Source organism: Ursus americanus, chromosome 3 (genome assembly GCF_024610735.1).
Source record: "Ursus americanus isolate L20-20 chromosome 3, mUrsAme1.1.p, whole genome shotgun sequence".
NCBI classification, from domain to species: Eukaryota; Metazoa; Chordata; class Mammalia; order Carnivora; family Ursidae; genus Ursus; species Ursus americanus.
Genome location: NC_142129.1, coordinates 68,421,573 through 68,443,045, shown reverse-complemented (window position 1 = coordinate 68,443,045; position 21,473 = coordinate 68,421,573). Strand labels below are relative to the sequence as shown.

General features: G+C 37.6%; 2 protein-coding genes across 3 annotated transcripts in view; one reads left to right on the top strand and one right to left on the bottom strand.

The window, feature by feature from the left end:
- The window catches only part of VPS50 (VPS50 subunit of EARP/GARPII complex), a 239,281-nt gene that overhangs the window by 196,462 nt on the left and 21,346 nt on the right, over positions 1-21,473 (top strand). The gene's annotated exons all lie outside the window — the stretch shown is intronic.
- The window catches only part of CALCR (calcitonin receptor), a 61,538-nt gene that overhangs the window by 27,592 nt on the left and 12,473 nt on the right, over positions 1-21,473 (bottom strand). Inside the window, exons 4-6 of the mRNA XM_045793246.2 lie at positions 18,932-19,044; positions 15,946-16,037; positions 8,512-8,638 (exon numbers count right to left, since the gene is read on the bottom strand). Coding sequence (XP_045649202.1) covers positions 8,512-8,638; positions 15,946-16,037; positions 18,932-19,044 — 332 coding nt within the window. The remainder of the gene's footprint in view (positions 1-8,511; positions 8,639-15,945; positions 16,038-18,931; positions 19,045-21,473) is intronic.

The window sequence follows — 21,473 nt, the reverse complement described above, 5'->3', positions numbered from 1 at the left end:
TGTTCTTCTGTGAATGTTCCAGGAAGAGCTGGCCAGCATATATATGTACGTCAACAACGCACCAGCCGGCACTATGTCTCCGGCTTGTTCTGCCTCTTGTATGTACATGATGTGTAGATCATTCTGTTTTACGTGGGCACAAACTTTTGGGGAATGGAGGCTGCATCTCCATGATCTTCCCTGAATTATTTGGAACTGGAGTGAACAACACAGTGAATTTGTGGGCAAACATTTTGTTTGCCCACCAGGGAGGATGGATTAAATGAGACTAACATTTAGTTAGGCTGGTTATTTCCCCAGCTCTCGTCTATTGAAGTGAGAGGGTTATTTTGATACATGGAGAACTAAAATGGAATATTGTGTAACTTTTCCTCTCCATCCCTCCACTTATCTTACAAGCTTGGAAATGCCCTTTAACCTACTCCTTTTTTAAAAAAGATTTATTTATTTATCTTACAAGGTTGGGGGTGGCAGAGGGAGAGAGAGAGAGAATCTCAAGCAGACTCTGTGCTGAATGTGGAGCCCTATGTGGGGCTTGATCCCACACCCTGAGATCATGACCGGAGCCAAAACCAAGAGTTGGACGCTCAACCAACTCATGCCACTCAGGCGCCCCTAATCGACTTCTTGATATTAAATTCTAAAAGGGGTGGCTATGGTTTACTTACAGGAGTCTGAGTTCCTGAAAGCATTTTATAATGCATCCCTCCAAATATGTGTGGTTCAAATGTAAATAATAAAGGCATCTACAGTAATTATCTTCCTATGGGGGTGATTTTCTCAAATTTTAGCATGCATCAAAATCACTTGCACAGCCTGTTAAAACACAGGTTCTTGGGCCCCGGTAGTAGAGATCATGATTTAGAAGGTCTAACGTGGGACCTGAGATTCTGCATTTCTAGGGAGTACCTGGGGTCTGTTGGTGTTGGTCTATGGGCCACTCTGAATAGGTTTAGAGTATGGAAGGAATTTCCTCAATACCTGATTTCTGTTTTGGTTACTTGCTGGCCTTTCAGGGCTGATAATCCTAATTGTCTAAGTTCCAGTAGACTCACAGTACAGTGGGAACGTCCTGACTTTGACTCACATGTATACTAAAACCTCATGAGACGGAATTACAGTACTTTTTGTCAAGATGCCAGTGCAGTTGATAAACGAAGGAGCAAAAGGCACTCATATCAACTTGAAAATTGTCAACTTGTACAGTCTTTAAAGCTAGCTGAATGAAGGAGAAAAATTCCCCAGTCAGAAACTCAGCACTAAACAACTTCGTAAGGAAGTACTGCAGTCTTTCTCCAGAGGAATTAAGGATGTAACATTTTCAATTAAATGTGAGTCTGTCATGCAATCCTGAGCTGATTTCTGATAAAGCCTCAGAGAAAATGAGCTTCAATCTGTGGAACTGTAGTCATGATTTGGTGTGTTTGGGGTGAAAAAAGCATTGGAGATAAAAGTCCCATGTAAGATAAGAAAGTTGGAAGATGACTTACAAATTGGCAAAGGAAGCACTCTGGAAGTGTTCAGAAAACAAAGCCACAGTAAACAGAAAAGCAGGATACACACAGGATGGAAAAAAAACCTGTTAGAAATGCAACAGGGGAGGGGCGCCTGGGTGGCTCAGTCTTTAAGCGTCTGCCTTTGGTTCAGGTCATGATCCCGGTGTTCTGGGATCCCGCCCCCATCAGGCTCCCTGCTCAGCGGGAAGCCTGCTTCTCCCTCTCCCACTCCCCCTGCTTGTGTTCCCTCTCTCGCTGGCTGTCTCTCTCTCTCTGTCAAATAAATAAATAATATCTTAAAAAAAAAGAAATGTGACAGGGGAATATAAATTAACAGCTTGCTACGCTCCAGAGTCCTTCTCTATATGGTATAATGAGGATATTATGTCACTTTGCACTAGAGGTTCTCAAGCCAATACTGACTTAGTTTTATTTTCTCAGACCACCGCCCTTTTGGTCATTTCTGATTTACTAACCTCTGAGTATTCTCTGCATTGTGCTTTTACACTTGGTCCCTTTTGGATTTAAGCAGTTTTTTTTGTTTTTTTTCAAATGCTCTGAAGTTTCCAAATCTATGCTGTGTAATGCAGAAATGAAACTAGGTGCCACCGTGAGAAAATGACAAGTGCTTGAGGCCTAACGACAATGGTAACAACTAGAATGTAAATAATAATAGCTAACATTTGAGAGTTGTTATGTGCCAGACTGTTCTGAAGATTTTAAGTGTATCAGTTCACTTAACCCTCACAAACGACTCTACGAGGAAGGTGCTATTATCACCTGCACTTTACACATTAGAAAAGTGAGGTTAAGTACGTTAAGTTGCTTAACGTTGCAGAATAATCTGTAAGTAAGGGTAAGAGCTAAGGATTTGAGATTCTGTAAGATCAGTAAGATCAATGCCATAGTATCTGGAGCAATCCCGCTAAGCACAGCAAATCTCAAACTGACTTGCTCCATAGCTTCCCAGCAACGAACCAACAGCGTGTACCACCAAGGGAGAACACAAAATTCCTTCTATTTCAACTAGAAGCTTTTTGAGAATGAAAACAAATCTATAAGAAATTCATGATAGCCTTTTCCAAGCAGGGGAAGCTAGCTGCAAACGTTGACATGAAGCCTCGCTACATAAACCATCTCACAAGGTACCATTTGTAAGTCACTCATTTCCTGTGCAGAGGAACCACCCAGATTGGCCAGATGAGAGAAGCTATAGGTTGGGCTGAGGTTTTATAGCCATTTTAGCAATAAATTCTTCAAATCCATATGGGAAAGTGGTCAGTTATAAATAACAAATTTTAAAAGAAATAAGGAAATCCTCCATACTTTTCTGCACCATATGATCTTGGTTAAAATACCATTTATTGGTTTTGATGTATAAGTAAAGTGAAATGGCATAAAAGATCGGAATAGGATATTTCCTTACCATCATTCTCTCTGCATTGTCCCTCAAATCCATCATACTTTTTCATTCCCAGTCTAATTTCTTCCATAGACTACTAAAGTGGGTAATTCCAATCTACTTTTACCTGCACTGATCTCTCTCATCTCAAAAACTCTGCTGTCCCTGTCATCTCTCTCACACTGAGATGCCCTCCCTTGCACCAGCCTCCTCTGGGCTGGGTATGAGGAGTCCAGTTTCCAACCCTGGGTTTCATCTGTCTCTGGTGTCTCAGTTCTCGGTATCCATTCCAAACTGATCTTCCTGCGATAAGAATGAAGTTCTGACATAGTCTGGTAGCTCAACTGTCCCAAACAAATTAGAATTAGAAGAAATTTACTTTGTTTTTCCCAACTTGGGACCCATCTGACTTTACTTATATAAGAGGCTATAGAAAATGTGACTGGCTTATTTTGGCTTTTGAAGTGCAAAGGGCCCAGCTTCCCGGTAAAAACTAATTTCCCTCTATTGTCCCTTTTAGACCCAAAGAAAAGGTGCAGAGAGACATTTCTTTCTAGAAAATGACAAATATGCTGCCAGCTTCCTTTAGATGCAGTAAGAACAATGCTTTTAATTCTGCCTCCTGACTCTCTACATGAAGATCATCAAATAAGCAGATAGAACAAGAAAATGAAATTTTAGATATTATGGAAATGAAATGCTCAAATGACACAAATGACAATGGGCAATTTTCACATCACTCAATAAACTGAGGCTCTATTCAGCCCTTATCTATGCCATGAGTTATTCTGAGTTTAACTTTTTAAAAAAGAATGTCAAGGAATGAAATTCTCACCCTTGGTTTTACAGGAGAGAATCTGCCTAACTAAAAAACTTCCAAGGGAAGAAACTAGCTACTTTGATGGGAAAGGGACCACAAACCCATGGGGATTCCCTACTGAGGAGTGAGAACATTGTTTTCTTCTGCCCCCAGCAAAATAAACTCTTATAGAAGTAGTGCAACAGCATTTGGGATGATGCAGCCTCCTTTTACAAGAAATAACTTTCTTTTTAATATATTCCCTTGGGCACTGGGAAGGAAAATCTTTCTGCCTCTTAACTGCTGATTCAGTGACCTGAGAATTGGGTCAAAATGAAAAAATAATCCACAACTCTGCCTTTAGTTTGCATAAGAGAAAAAGTGTCTTTAAAAATTATATATTCTGTTTTTTTAAAGGAGACACATACCTGAATCATAGATAAATGGAATGCTGATAAATATGCTTTAATTTATGGCTGCAGTTATATACTTGGTATATATATATATATATGTTAGTTGTAACTGCAATTGGTACTTGTAATTGACAATGTCCAATAACTTCCCCTTTTCAAAAATTTCTTGTGGGGTTGTTTTTTTTTTTTTTTTTTGGTCTTTCCTTGGACTTTTCTTTATTAACTCCACTCTTCTTGGCTATGGATAAACCTTAATCTAAGTTTTCTGGAATGTCACTTTTTCAAGAAAAATGCAATATTTCAAATAATTCATTTAAAGTAAATTTTAAATATATAATTTTGCATGTGACTTAGTAATATATTGATGACCTGAGTCTCAGTGTTGAGATATTATTTTGTCTGTCTCTTTAGAGGTGGAGAACTTTACTCTTAGGAAAGATGGGGCTTTCCTACTTAAACTTTTCCTACTTCTTGCTTATCCCCTATACATTTAGCTATATTATTACAACAGGGAAAATTTCTCCTTTCTTGATGCCTGAATTTATAGTTTCAATTGCAGTTCACTTTCAGAGTCTTCTGGATGGGAAGTGATACTTAACAAATAAATTGGGCTTCTATGAACACATTTATGACAGAATATGTATTTTCAAGGTGAGCTATAACACAGATTTCAAGATCTGTGTCTCTCTCGGAAATAAGCAGTTTCAGGGATGAATAACATATAAGACACATCTACTCGAGGGTTCTTTCTTGCCCTTTCTTGAACTGACTTAGTTTGCTTAGAGACAGCAGGTCTGTGTTGTTGGCATACGGAGGGTTAGAAAGGAGATTTAGCAGCATCTCACTGGAAGACAATGACTGTCGCAAACAGAAAACGTACTAAACACAAATGACCTAGTTTTGGGGGGCCAAGTGCATTATGCTTTACAATTTACAAATATGAAATAATTTTTGTCATTGTAGCCATTTCTTTTTAGCCGACACTATTTATATGTATTTGGTAGAGGGTGCAGATTTCCAAATTTTGTCTTATGGAATAAAAAGACTTTTGGAAATGTGAAAGAGGGCACAGGGTGTTCACACATTATGACCGTTCCCTGTTTCCCACTGTCAGTGGCTTATTATTGGTGGCTTATTCTCATTTTGTCTGCCCTCAGAGGAGACGAGGCTTCTCTTTCAGGAACACAGTCTTTTTGCTCCTTTGTTTTCCGTTAAAAAAAAAAAAAACTTAAAACACTTGGAAATAGGTAAACAAAGGGCTGAATCCCCCATGTATGGTTTTGAGACATAGGAAACCCTGTGCGCATGAGGTGTGGTCTATTTCTAGGGATTGTGAAGGGAATGTCATAAATAGCTATGTTCCCCAAATTCTATGAATTCAGTTCAGCTTAAAGACTAAAATTTGAGTTTGGGGCACTCAATAAACACTTGATTGATTGGATTAAAGTCTACCTTTCAAGATTTTACTATTTTTCCCTAGGAAGTTTGTTCTCGCATAGCTAAAAGTAACAAGTCCGTTAGGTTAACAATATATTGATTGGCAGCACCAGGTGCTAGTCATGCCATAAAGATAAGCTTCTTTCCTGTTTTTCAAACTTAGGTCATTTTGAGAGTGCCTAATGTGTGCGACAGAGCCACCCTCACTCCTCCATGAGAAAGCTTCCTGTTAATATCTCTGGCTCCTCTATGCTCACACCCTTCATTCTCCCAGGAGATCAGCTGCATGGTGGTTGAACTGGGTCCCTGGACATCTGCTTACAGGCTTTATTATAGGTTTCCGGGCAATAGAGAAGCTGCAAGGCAGAGCCGGGTGGACCTGGTGATGGCTAAGAGGCAGTCTGTGCATGGTGACTGGCAAAGTATACAGGCACGTCTGCCCCTAAAATATCTATAAAAGTGAAAAGACCCCATGATGATAACTCATGAGACCGTTAAGAGCAATGAGTAGACTAATATAGATGAGTTAGGGAAGCCAAGTGCAGAGACCTAGGGCGTTAGTTGCAGGGCAAGAGTTAGCAGCAACCCTGTGAGCAATCATTTGCAATATTGCGCCCTTGGGAATTTTTAAAAGCTTTATGCTTCTTTTGGGACTCCAGGACAAGCTCTTGGAAGTAACCAGGGCAGTTTTTATTTTCCTCGTTGATGGATAAGGTTAAATGGCTTCTGTAATTGAACAGCAAATTCAGAAAAATCCTGAATTTAGACTATTTAGGGAAGACCATACTAAACTAGTATGGTCTTACCCAATGGATGAGAAGCCCCCTTCACCCTACAAGCCTCTAGAGAGTGGGCTGGTGGAATGACATGTGGGTATGAGACCCCCACAAGAGTGATGGGAGAGAGCCTACTCAAGAATTTATAATACTTTACAATGTGACTGAACACCGCATTGATTCTTTAATGACTAAAGTGCCATTTCCTGTCCTCCTCCACACAGTTAGTAACTTTTTCAGGATTTCCACACTTAATGGGGTATGGGAAACCAAAAATTTGAGTCTTTTCTGCTGAGAAATGCTTAGTTAATTACTTCTACATCTTCGTAGGAGTCAGCTTCCCTAATTAAACATAGCGTATGTATCCAACTATGGACAATTACCACTTTGGAATGGCTCAGCCCATTTCTTTCTTTCTTTCTTTCTTTCTTTCTTTCTTTCTTTCTTTCTTTCTTTCTTTCTTTCTTTTTTTTACTTTTTAAAAAATTTAAATTCAATTAATTAACACATAATGTATTACTGGTTCAGAGGTGCAGGTCAGTGATTCATCAGTCTTATATAATACCCAGTGCCCATCACATCACGTGCCCTCCTTGATGTCCATCACCCAGTTACCCCATCCCCCCATCTCTCTCCCCTCCGCCAACCCTCAGTTTGTTTCCTATGATTTCTTATGGTTTGTCTCCCTCTCTGATTTCATCTTGTCTTATTTTTTCCTCTCTTCCTCTATGATCCTCTGTTTTGTTTCTTAAATTCCACATGAGAGTGAGATCATATGATAATTGTCTCTTTCTGATTGACTTATTTTGCTTAGCATAATACCCTCTATTCCAGCCACGTCGTCACAAATGGCAAGATTTCTTTCTTTTTTTTTTTTATTGAGCCCATTTCTTTAAGAACACATCTTCCTCAAGAAATAAATCAAGAGCACCATGTGGTATATAGGAGACAGGATGGGCTTCTGAGTGAGACATGTCTGGGTTTGATCCCATCTCTAAATTACCACAGTAGAGAGGACCTGTCCCTTTACTGAGCCTCAGTTTACTCAGTTAATAATGGGAATAATATCCATCCTTTGCTAGGGTCTTGGGAAGACTAGATGAAATGAAATGATTTTTATTAAAATCAGCTGACATTAAAAAAGAAAACTCATCAAGGTAACCCATTGGATCACATTCTGCAGGTAAGATAAGACTGTCTCAGATAACAGACACCATGGTTTTAAAAGACGGACCATAGTATCTTTCTGGATATATCCACATTGCAAAAATGATTAACACTGTGGATTCCTTAGAAGCCAGTTGAGCTGCTTTCCCATGCCATGCCACTGCCACGCAGGATGCACGCTCTGGGCAGATTTCACGCATTTTTGTCTTTGGGTTGGCAGAGCTATCAAATGCCAGTTTTGAAAGATGAGGCTATCTACAGATGCTTGCATAACACAGTTAAGCAGAGAAACAAGAATGAAAATATCCCTTGGTCATTCATTGTGTGCTAGATAGCTTCTGTTTGTGCTTTAAAATGCACCCTCCATCCTGCTCCCACTGCCCTGGGTCCAGAGAAACCCATCTGTACATCTCCATCAGGGCTTCCTTGCCCTCGGTTTATGGCTGAGCTCAGTCAATGGGGATCATCAGCAGAGACTGGGAAATGAGAGTGAGCGAGCTCGGGGTATTTAAACCTTTTTCAAGTCATGCAGACATAAACATGACAGTGTTTATATGGCTTACCACAGTAAATGCATAGCTACTTATAGGTCAGTTGACTGGTGCAAGCCCAGCCCCGTGTCAGGATGCGAAGGGGATTCCTATATAGGCTTACCTGTAACCCATTAGTGACACATTGAGGCATTGTCTTAGTACACCTAGTATTGCCTATGTTTACAAGATGTGCTCAGTAAACTTCCCATGGATGTGAGTACATTTTTGATCAGTAGTAAAAGTCATGATTTGTTATATAATTCTTATTTGGTTATGACTGAATTATTCCCAGCCCTTTACTGCACATAGCAATTACTTCCGATCACTATACAGAAATGATACACCATGCTTTATGCAAAACTCAACTGTAAAAGTAAATATGATCACACATATAAACAGCTGTTTGAGTCAGACAATAGCACCATGGTCACTATTTATAGATACTATGTCCTTAAGAATAAATCACAAGCAAATCATGCAATGCTCACCGGATCCCTTCTCACGAGCTCTCCATTGGGTACGACTTCAACCAGGTGGATGATGATAATCATAGAATTCAGGATGTAAGTCAGAAACATGTTCTTGTGCAGAGTCACCCTTTGGCAGCCAAGGCTCCTGGAAGAAAAAGTAACCGAAAGCAGTAATCAGGGCCACAGTGTTGAAGTACCTGGAAAAAAACCAACAACATGTTGGTAATATTTGTAATATTTCCTTTAGCAATAGATGAGAGACCTATAAGAAATAAGTGAAGCCAGTCCCATCTTTAAGACTCAATACCACTTTTCTGCCTGATTTTTAAAAACAGTTTTCCCGTCACGGTAGCTCATAGTTTTCAGTCCTCAGGGTGACTTCATACAGTAACTGAAAGAGTGAGGGATAAAATCACTTACAATTATAACAAATGTCGTGAACTTGATTAAGAGAAGGACTCTTACAAGAGCAACCCTTGGAATTAGGGTCTGGAGTGTGCTTCAGATGAAAAGTCGAATATTCATTGATGTAACCAGGCAGAAATCGTGTGGCAAACGGGATAACAGAGCATGAAGTCGGGACCAAGGCTGCCCTTGACAAAGTACTGAATTCGTGTCCTTGACCCATCCCAGACCTTATTAAGTCTCTGTCATTCTTCTCTTTTGCCATTTCTTCTTTCATCTTCTTATTTCTCATATTCCAACTAGAATCAACTCTGTGGTTCTCCCTTTCCACATCCTCCTGATGGTGGAGCTCAGACACAGTCAGAGAATTCTAAATAGGCTCAAATTTGATCTCGTTAGGAGGCACAGTGTGGTCTGCATCTGATGAAACCCATCCAAGCATTGCCGCTTGTTGGCATAGCCATTTCCTACCTTTTGGACACTAAACAATTTGTTGGATTTTTTATTCCTTTCTCCTCCACTCCATAAGCTTGTACATATGTATTTGTGTGAATAAGCACATACATAAACATTAGTTTGAATATCCTATTTCACTTTTTGATGCAAATGGAGAGAGCCCTGCAGGATGGCTATAACAAAATTGGAATGATTATCCCTGATGAACAAAAATCTTGCATTTACCATAATTGATCCAGTCAAAAATGTTCAGCATAATGTGAAAATTTAAAACATTCAGTTAATGATGCCAATGATTAATCACAGTAACTATTCCTTAAAAATCTTCATGGAATAAAGTTAGTATTCCAGGAATTTTGAAAAGGGAATTCCGGGGAAAGATGAAATAGGAGAATGGTCTGGGTGTATTTACAATGCTTTCCTAAATTTCATATCAAAAGAAAATGCAATTACCTGTAGTAAAAAGTAGATTTAAGTCATGAGGGCATCTGTTAGAGCATATTTTGATTATTGTAGCTATGTCTTTCAACTCTCAGGAAGCATAACCATTAGTAAACAGTCAATACAGAATATTTTAAAATTTGCAACTTGAGCAGGGATGGAATGCAGAACTTTATATCCAGGAAGGGTTTAGAGAAGAACTTAAACACACACACACATACACACACACATCCATGTACTACTTTATTTGGCAGCAGAAAGCTCTGTTAAATAAACCAAACCTAATTGGTTTTATAATAGTATTATAAAAGTAGGCTGCAAACTTAAGGCTTTAAAAAGAAAAAAATATTTACGTGAAACATCATACCCATTTATACTGCATAAACTCTTCAGTACTGCAACTGCTACATTAAACCTGTGACCTGCCATTTTCCATAGAGTCATAATAGCATTTTATAACTCTTCTCACTGGGGGCAAATATCTGTGGTCTTATTATCGGATTCAGCCTGGCTTAAACCAACAACAGTTGACATTGTTGAGTATGATGAGTATGGTACGATGAGTATGGATGAATGCATCAAACAGAGCTGCGATTCTCATGTCTGGTTTTCTTTTGACCAGGTAGAGTTCAATAATCTGCCGACGTACGACATCAGCTTAAAGAACTGGTTAATGCTCAGTCTTCTGTGTAAATCAAAAGTATACGTCCTCCACTTCTAGCTTATTACTCCCTGGCCCTCTTATCCCTGCTTTATTATTTTTTGTTCTTAACACCACCTCCTGACATATCATCTATCTGTTTATTGCGTCTTATTTTCTCTGTTTCTCTCACCAGAGTGGGGGTGCTAAAGGAATTCGTTTTGTCCACTTAGAAGAGTGTCTGACACCTTGCAGAGTTTGATACTCATGTTTTTAAATTACAAAACCTTTACATAAGAGCAGTTTACTTTTTCAAGCTGTGACCAGTAAACAGCTCTCCAGTATATCAGAGAATTACATTAAATGCTAGATTGTCTCATATCTTATACTTTGTATCATACTGAACATTTGCCAAGTTCTTGCTATAGGTATTAACTAACTAACATTGGACATTATGCTGTTGTTCAACAGTAGTGAAAACCGATATCCAGTGCAGTATTATGTACATAATGAGAAAATGACCTGGTTTAAAGCCGGATAAACTGTTAGGCTCCAAAGGAAGAATATGACTAGTATAGAATATGAGTTTCTGTGTCTTGAAGTTTCAATATAATTCCTGCTTATTGAGTTTAAGAAATTTTATTACACTTACTTGATGACATTTACACTCAGCTTTTTGAAGCAAGTTAGAAGTACTTTAAGTTTATTAAAATTCATTCAGTAATCCAATGCATATTACTGTGTACCCATTTAATAATCCAGCACACATTACCATATGATTCAGACCTTCTGGTAGATGCTAGGGATATATGGGTGAACAAAACAGCTTCTGTCTACAGGGACCTTATATGCTACATAATTGTTTATTTACTCTCATTAGGATAACTGTTCTGAAGGAGAGGTGTAGGGTGCTAAAGAGGTTAACTGAACTTAATATAAGTAATTAGGTGTTCAGTTGTTCTCAATGCAAAAATGTCTTGTTGCTTGAATGAACAGATCTGTCAGATCTGAAATGTCGTAAGCAGAAAATAGCACAAACCTGGGGTTAGCTATACCTCATTCCTCTTGATGAAAAGAAATAGCTATTTAGATAGACAGAACATTGCTTACTTTTGAGAACCCCAAGTACTATAGATTCTCTAATAGCAGGAGGAAAAGACAACCCAATCTATGTCTGTCTTGGCCCAACCAAAGTGTCACTCGTATGTGAGGAAGAGATAATGATTTACTTCGGTATGAATCTCAAGATGCCATATTTTAAGGCGAAAACTAAATGTTATTTTCATGGTTTTAGTTTATTTGGTGTAAATCTTCCACACTAAAAAATGTTTCAAGTAATTGGGACCCTATGTATGTATGTGGGTGATCTGGGGGAGCTTGTAGTTATAAGAGAAGGCATTTAATATTTGCCTTGAGTTTTGCAGATTGCATAAACCAGTTTGATATCACAGGATAAGGAAGAGCAGTGTTCACTTCTTTAATAAGACTGTAATGATAGTCACATTCAAAGTAAAGAAGGAAAGAAGCAAGTAATAAAACAAGTAAAAGTTGTTTTGAGTTTACCGTGCATGCGAAAATATGCATTGGAATGACTGCTGTGATGGGTACAAGCAGTTGTAGTTTTCAGCGTTTAACTCTAAGGTTTCCTCTATCTAGCTACCGTATCTTGTTCACAGTGGACAAGGCAAGTGAGGGGAATGGAGGGAATGCAGAATGGATTGCATTAAAACTCCTAGGAAAATTCGAAACCCAATATCTTATATAGCTTTCCTCTCCAACAAGAGACTTTATACCCTGGGATTTAGCACAAAATCTTTATCCTTAAGGAACTCCTTTTTCAATAATAATTCTTGCTTCTTTTCCTATTACTACTGTTCTATGAGTGAACAGTTTTCCAAGACATGAGCGACAGTTATCTTTTGTGTCCTGTCATGTCAAGGGAGGGTTGGGAGATAGGAGGCTATCTTTGGTGCCATTGACTTAGTGGCTTTTCTGGAGCACTAGGAAGGCAACCAGAGATATATAATAGTGGCTACTATACAAGTTCAAGACAAAGTGTTATCTACCCATCCACTATGTAGGTGTGACAAAGAAAAACAGTGCATACTGAGTGAGTAGAGAGGAATCAGTATTGCTTCTGAAGGTCCCTATGGAAACCCTGCTTTTGTGCTGATGTGGCCAATGTAATAATGCAATGCAATAAAAACACCCCCTGCCTTCCAACATATATCTCTATTCATTTTCAGGCAAGAGTAATTAATATTCAAAATTTAATAATCAGTAAGGCATGAGTATCAAGCAGTCAAAATGGGTGTTAATGAATGTTTGACTGTGGTGCTTTCTTGAGAGAAAACATTGAGATGTTTTAGTAATTTAGGACTATTCCACAGAAATGTCAATTGATAAATTCTAAGTGGAACTGATGGGATAAGTGAATTTTATTGCAAACTTGCTTAAAATGGTCAGGGAACAAAAACAAATAAGTGGCCACTTATGTGACTTTCTCAAGACAGTCTTCCCTAAGGGTATCTTCATCTTAACTCTCTTGTTGACATTTACTATTGGCATCTAGTAGTGAGGAGTCTTGCTGAATAAATTTGATGTTTCTATTTAATCCCTCTCTGTATTGTTGCTCCTAACTATTTTTCCTGTGAAGAAAATGAGTGTATATATGAGTAATTTCCCAGATTTTTAGCAGCAAAGTATTGGCAGTTCCACAGCCTCCTGTATATTTAGTAACTTTAAATTCCTCTGGAGGGTTTCTTAGCCTGCTGGTTTGAGGGGGACACCTGCAGGGTTATTCCTATTTATAGACCCTATAAGGCACATTTTATGCGTTGAGAGTGAGATTTCAATGGGATGATTATGAATGGGGGCATTAGGTCTCAAAAGTGGAGCTGGGTGTAACTTCTCATTTTGGTTTCATGAAAGTTTTATGAAATTGATTAGATTTTGCAAAATAACTCAAGCGTGGGAATGTAGAATTAAGCAAGGGAGTGATGATTATATTTTTGCTCAGGTTTCACACAGATGATGCCACTTAAGCGCATAAATCATAAAAGCTTCCGTTGTAATATGCAGTAAAGACCTTAAGGGTGATGTTGAGCATTTGAAAACAATTCTGGGAAAATGTTGCTAATTAAAAGATAAAATCCAGTGATAGATCAGAATTACCTTTTATTTTTCGCTCTTAATATTTATGAAATGCAAATGTACAGGAAAAAAATCTGAAGATTCAGAAACATACTTTAATTTTTTTTCATACTTTGAAGAAAACGGATGCCCTTGATATTTTTAGTTTGGGCAGTTTAAGATAAAATTAAGAACAAGTATAACACTCAGATGTGACTGCTTTTAGATCTGAAGATTTGATATCTCAGCATGTGTGGTTTTCATATCCTATCCATCTCTGGTTGTGTGCACTCTGCAGAAAGAGCTATTGCAGTCTCTGTCTTCCCGTTACCATATTCAGATTATAGACCAATATGACTTGATTTTCCTCCCAAGAGTTAAGTTGCTGTTTGGTAGGCCTTTGGAAATGAGAGACAGTAGGACAAAATTAGGTGCTGCCCCCAAATTCTCTCAAGGGTTCAACCAGATTAATTTTGTTCTGGGTCTGACTGGAGTTGAGAAATATTTTACTTTACTTATGTGCTGCACTTTTAAACACACATCTTCAGTGGCTTTAATACAGAAATGAGTGTTGAAGGAATATTCTTATTTTCTTTGCTGATTTGGCTCTTACATCACTTATTTAAGTGGCTGCAGAAATAAAGAACGAAGAAATGTCCTGTTGACATTTTTTTATCTTTAAACTCCTGAATACATTTATTAGTTGCACCATTACAAATTTGGGGGTTGTTTCTTTCCATTTTTTTCCTTTCAATTTTTTTTATGGTTATATTAAAAATTTTAAAGGTTAGACTCTTAGTGACAGACTTTTTAATCAAAGTTGTACGGGAGCCATGATGATGTATTTATTCACCGTGGTCAAGTGCAGTTGAAAAATGAACAGAAATTCCAAGATTAATCATGCTGTGTGTTTACTCCCCCATATTCTGATCATTATAATTGAAAATACTCTTCTATTCTAATTCTAGTAATTAATCCCTTATGTCTTGTTGCTTTGTTTATATCTTTCTCCAGTTAAACCATATATGGAGGGAGCTCATTCTCTGTTTATTTAAATTATTATTTATTTATTTACTATTATCTAATTATTGTTATTCAGTCAACAAAAAATTGCTATTCAGTTACGTCGCGTGGTCAGAGTAAGAATCTTGACTACATAAGATACAGACCTACTGTGATAATGGTATAAGATGAAGACAAAGATTAAAAAGGATCAAGGGAACAATAATAATAGTAGTTGTGTTCAAGGTGTGCTCACAGGTGATTCTCCCCTTGGCTTAATTTTTAGTAGTATCATGATAATGTTTTAACAAAAATCAAATTAAGATTCTGTTATACTATGTATGAATCACAGATATGTACGATCAGATCTTTGAAGTGTGGAGGATTATTTGTAGTCTAAGCCTATGAAGGAGCTTTTCTTGACCATTTGTATAATACCACAACTAAAGAATACATTAGTTGAAGGACACAGCCCAGTAGTACAGAAATTAGTCAGAATTCTCATGAAAGGGTAATGTAGTGCCTCCTGCCTTTGATTTGAAGAAATCACACTAAATTTAGGACATTTCTAGGACTGAATTTAATATACATTACTGTCTCACATGCATGATGAAGTCATTCCTGAAAAAACAGACTCAATGTTTCAAATTCTCCATTATTACAAAATCAATATTTATTTCAACTTAATCATTTTGCCGTAGATAATGTAATCAAGTGCATAGACATGGCCTTGGAATAGAAACCTCACTGGGATTTTACTCCTCAGAGTGTTAGAAGGTAACTGTGGTTGACAATGCTCCGTTTGCAAGGGCAAAACACTGACACTTAACTCTTCTTCCAGAGATTCTCCTTGGTCCCAGCTGAGTGAGTCGGGACCAGAAAGGAGCCTTACCTTCCTTCTATGGCCAAACACTATTCTGGGCTCACTAGCCATGCTTCTCTTCTGGGCAAATCCACCTGTGGTAAGCTCATAATTAGGCAAGGTGCATTTGAGCTTCTGGCCATGGCCTCCATATTTTAGGATGAGGGTGAAAGAAGGAAGAGGAGCCTCTCCTCAGTACTTCCTGCAACCTTAGCCATGGTTAAGTGGAGCTTTTCACATGTTAACACAGTGTACCTATGGGCTCACAGGACTGTTTCATTTTGGGAAGGAGCCATGTTGCCTTTGAAAATTATATGAATCCATCTTATTTTCCTCAGAGATAGGGTTAAAAAGTATGTTTTAATTAATTTCATTTTCCTTGCTACCTCATGACTCCCAGTGTTGCATTTATCTTGTGGTTTACAGACCACCCTTCCCCGAACTCTTGCAGTTTACCATTTATTTCAGTACCTTGAAGAAGAAAATAAAAAGCAGATGCTATGAGGGTACTTACTTGAAAAACACGAAAATCCCCAGCGAAATCACCAAGGTGAAAATTGACAAAGAATGGCCCACAATAGCCAAGTAGTACAGGACGTATGCATTCTGGAACAACAACAACAACAACAACAAAACAGTTATAAAAATAAACAGGCAAATAAATGATAATAGAGGAGGGAAACAGTTTCTGTTTTTAATGTCTGTGTAAATCAACAACTGTTCTCGTCCTTTAAAAAATCTACTAAAATTACAACAAATGTTTCAGAGAATTAGATTATATTGAATCATAATATTTGGGGTTAACAGGTTAAATATTATAAGATTATCAGTTATACTAGAATATTCATGATGTGGTGGGAAGAGCATAAGAATGGATTCATCAATGCTGTTCTTTACTTGGGATACTAAACATTAAGTCTTTGTGTGACTCTTATCAGTCAGTCACTTCACCCCTCTGGATCTCAGTAGTCCTCATCTCTCAAATAATTTGGTCAAAACTAAATGATTTTTAAAACAATATATGCCGCTTATAAGAAACAACGTTAACTACCGGGATACAGAAATACTGAACATAAAAGGACGGGAAAAGATGATATGTAAACACTAACCACAAGAAAATTGGTGTTATAGAGCTCCAGATGTTAAGTCAGGAAGACAGAACATTTTTTCATTTCTATTCACCTAATAATATAAACTCAAACCACATAAAGCATAAAGCAAAAAGTGACACCGCTTAGTAATCAATAGAACATATGATACAAATGCAAGACATGTCAGAATAAGTTGGATCATTTCTATGCAGTTTTTTAATTCCTGGGAGAAATGTGGCATTTATGTACAAATCATTACGCTTCAACACTTGATTCTTGTCAATTTCCTTGTGAAGAGCCTGATATGGAAGCACTGATTCTGCTAAACGGCTTTCGAAGCATGCAGAGTCTTTTGTTTGGTGATGTGCATTAATGCTGGACAGAAACAAATACTGCCTTTCTAGGCGTTAGAATTTCAAAATGAACTAATCAAGTCCTCCTGAATTGTGGCTGTTGCACCACCGGATGGGGCATCTACATATTATTTGCACTTTCATTGATAACTACTCTCCTAACAGCAACCCTTTTATCCTTACAGAAATGATGACAATGTTGGAATAGCTGGTTTATAGCTAGAGCTGATAAAGACTTCAAAATAGCTTATACTCCCTTTCTTAGAAAGTATTTAGGAATCTTTGCAAGAAAACTAATACTCAGCTCCTGTCTTTTCTCTCACCAATTCCTTTTCTGGCTACTTTTCTAACTTCACCACTAGACAAAACCAGGAGTGGCACTTTCTAAGAGTTTTCCTTTTAAATAGTTCACCATATAGAATCCCCTTGCCATTTAAAATACTGTTTTTAATTTGGATATATAGCCATGCCCCTAACCTCTGTCACTTTATTTTTATCTCTGTATATTTTATTTCTAAGAAAACTTTATATAACCTAATTCATTTTCTTTCAGTTGCCTCCAGAATACTTTAAAAAATATTTATTCTTCTGAAATAAAGTTGTCTAAATGTGTAAGATTAAACCAACAGCTCATAATTTAGTTGCCATTCTTGGTGTCATTCTTAAGACTGAGAAGTGCTTCTTCTTCTTTTCTTTTTTTAATAAATTCTAAGTTGGTTTCTTCAATTTTTTTTTTTTTTGCCTGTATATAGCTGGAAGATTTGTGCAATGAATTTTAATCATTATGTTAGGTGCTTGGAGGGGAACATTTACTCTTAAAATACTTTATTTCTATCTCAGACATGGCCAGAGAGAGAGGTCAAATATGGCAGCCTAGGAATTATTTATTTGGATTTGCACTCTTTGTAACAATTCATTTAATAGGTTTACAATTTTTTTTCTGTAAAATTATAATCAGCACTGATTCAGGAATTCCTTACTTGGTGACATGTAATTTCAATCAGATCTTATTAAGTAAATAGCTCTCCATTAGGATGTAGACATGCATCTGATTCTCAGGGGGTGACTAAGTAATTTGTGAAGAGGTAACAGGCTTTGGTGCCCCCAGCCTATGCACGTGACAAGATATTCCTCTGGTCTTTAGTCAACTGGTCTCTAAGCTACCTATTCATCTTGTTTGCTTTTTGTTCTTCCTTGTTTTGTTTTAAATAAAAGGAAAATTTTCTGTACTCCTACATCTGCTCTATAGTGTACAGAAGCACTGATGTGCTTTCAGCTTCCAACTTAGTAATTACTTAGCACACAAGCCTATCTTTGAAGGAAACAATAGGCTTCCCTTGTAGCACCAGGGCTGCTCAGGGATAGCCTGTGTGGTTTAATACTGACCGACTGCTTCTCCCAGCAGCATGGGGAGAGGAGGCTGATTGTGGGCTTCGTGATTTTTTTTCAGATTTCTCCATGCATTTGGAGAGTAGGTGTCTGGCTTAAATGTTTCTAAGCAGAAATGATATTATGAATATTTAACAGGCGGTAAGACACAAATACTAACAAATCGGAACAGACTAAACTGCCACACCTGTATCAACACGTAGATGAGAAGCCTCATTCTAAGGGTTCCTTCAAGGCCTGATAGTAAAACTATAATGGGTGTCTTGGGGCGGGGAATGGGGGGCAACTGTCACTTTGTGACTTGGGGCAAAAAATCTGCAATTTTGGAACTCTTCCAGTAGAAGAGAGATCTTAGAGCGTCCCTGGAAATGCTGCCTAAGATCTGGCATCATGGGGAATCCCATCATCTCTTCCATGGACACTGTTTCCCTCGTTATAAATGGCCTGATTCTCATGGAACTCTTGACACTGAGTGCCAACCAGAAAGTAAAATGTCATTTCCTCTAAGGCTACTTCAGAGAGTCCTTAGAACTCTCAGGCCATGATCTGATTTCCTTCTTTGGAATAGGCTGGCTTCTTGGTAGCAGGTATTTTAAAGTTATGCATACATTTATAAGTGAAGATAATGGCACTCTCACCCAATACTGAAATTTGAAATAGAACCTACCTTCAGTTTCTCAGGAGTGAAAGCATTACACATAGTGTAGTTGGACCAGGTTCGATTGTTCTCAGGATGTTTATACCAATCCCCATTCTCGTCACAGTATTTTGTAACCTTTTCTGTTAATGAAACAGTTATTACATTGCCATCTCAAAATACCAAGAAGGAAAAATAAAGCTTAAAACCATTCCACAGTGTGAATCACTTTATAGAACATGAATGTGAATATAGGCCAACGGAGACTACCGTGAATCATGCATTTTACAAGATGTTTTAGTACGTGTTGTTTCGTTTTGTCTTCAGCAAAGCCATGTAAAGTGACGTTGCTAGCTCCGCTTTACAAACAGGAAGCAGAGAGTGAGAGAGGTGACAGAGTTTGAAGTCACTAGATAGTGGGTCAGCTGGGATTTAATCTCAGGTCCGTTGCACTAAAAAGTGCTAACTATACTGTGCCTCGTATTTTTATTTATTTATTTATTTATTTATTTATTTATTTATTTATTTATTTATTTATTTTAAGATTTTATTTTTATTTATTCGACAGAGATAGACACAGCCAGCGAGAGAGGGAACACAAGCAGGGGGAGTGGGAGAGGAAGAAGCAGGCTCATAGCAGAGGAGCCTGATGTGGGGCTTGATCCCAGAACTCCGGGATCACGCCCTGAGCCGAAGGCAGACGCTTAACCGCTGTGCCACCCAGGCTCCCCTGTACCTCGTATTTTTAAACCAACCTTACATTTCTGATTTTAGATGGGAACTATGTGACAGTGGCAAGACCATACTTTTCTTCGTTATATGCAATTTGTATTTATTAGGTTGAATGTATGAAACTGCAGATTTTGTGGGTCAGATGGTCAAATACTGGCAATTTAATACAGTTAAGTCCACTAGAACAAAGAATTCCTAAACTAAAGGATGTATCTAGAAATCATTTTCACGCTTCTCAAAAAGATTTCATTTGAATCTTTTCTGTCGGTCCCACAGAAGGTATATTAGGGATTTAAAGATTGCGCCTTTACTATTTACTTCTTGAATCAACTCTTTGGTGATAGTGAAATTTGCTGATTTGGCTGGATTGGGATATTAAAGATCTCTACCTTGCTATGGGCCAGGTGTTGTGCTAAGCACTTTGCAGAATTGTCTTCTTCAGTGTTAATAATGACCCTTTAAGATGGGTACTGGTCTTTTCATGGTACATATGAGGGGCTGAGGCTCGGAGAAGTTAAGTGAATTCCCCTTCCACAGCTAGCAAGTAGGAAGGCCAGGGCTCAAATCCAGGTCTAGTCCACTTGATTCCAAAGCTATTGTGGGGCTACTAAGCTCTGTATTAAGCCTCACAGTCCAGTGGCAGTTACCTACACTTCACTCAGTGACCCAGAGAATCATAAATAATTTGGTTGACTGCAAGATAGTATTCAAATTTTAATCTGATTGGCTACACAATTGGAAGAAAAAAATTATATTGAATTAAATAAAATACAAATAATGAACAAGCGAACAATAAAATGAATGCACTTGCCAAATTTAATCTGAGTTGTTCAGACTTTCTCTAGTTCTCCAAAGTACCTCTGCAATGTGTTTATGGCCTCAGACATCATATAGTAACCCCAAATTGGTATAATATGCAAACAGATTCAACCCTCAAAATTTTTTGATTTTTTATAATTTCTTGGCAAAAACATTTTTGAAGCATTTTTCTTCATTGGAAAAGGTAAAGAGCTGTCACACCAATGGATAACCCTTTTATGTACGGCTTTTGGGTTTTTTTTTTTTACCAGAGATGTGGAAGTCTGAATCACATACTAATATTTGGAGGATACTGTTATTGTTTTAAAGGCTAAGAAAACAATTCATGTAAAAAAACTTGTCTGAAATATCACTGACATTAAGCAATGATGATTCTAATAGGTTGTGTGAAAACATCTTTTCCTTGAAAAATGTGTTTTTTCAGCCTCTTGAAATAATTGTTGGAGTACAGTGTGGAATACATATAAACAAATCTACAGTTTTAAGTTTGAATCTCGTGTTTAGTTTGGTAGTACCTGTTTCAGTCATACAATGAAAAATTTTGAATTACACTTAAAAATTGCCAAAGATAAAAGAATTTTCATACTAGCTGTTAGCATATTGATTGACTAAGCAGAACTACTGATAGAAAATTATTTTAAAAATTATCAGACCTCAGTGGTATTTCAGACAAGTTTTTTTACACGAATTGTTTTTTACGTGAATTGTTTTACAGATTCTCTGGCCCAATCCCCAGAAATTCAAATTTGCTTATCTGAAGAGATAACCAGGAATCAGCATTTTAAAAATCAGCAATTCCAAAGGGTATCAGGGTTGAGAATCATGGTCCTAAACTGTATGTTGACCTTCTTGACTCTGTGCCAGTAAAGTTCAACATTAAGGGCATCGCCTTAAATACATCCTTGTTAAGTGTGCTTTTTACTTTTTAGCATATTCCTTCACGCTACCAGCCTTTTTTGAATTTCAATGCTGTTATTCCCTCTATCATGACCTGTCTTTTACCCAACACTTCCTCTAAAAT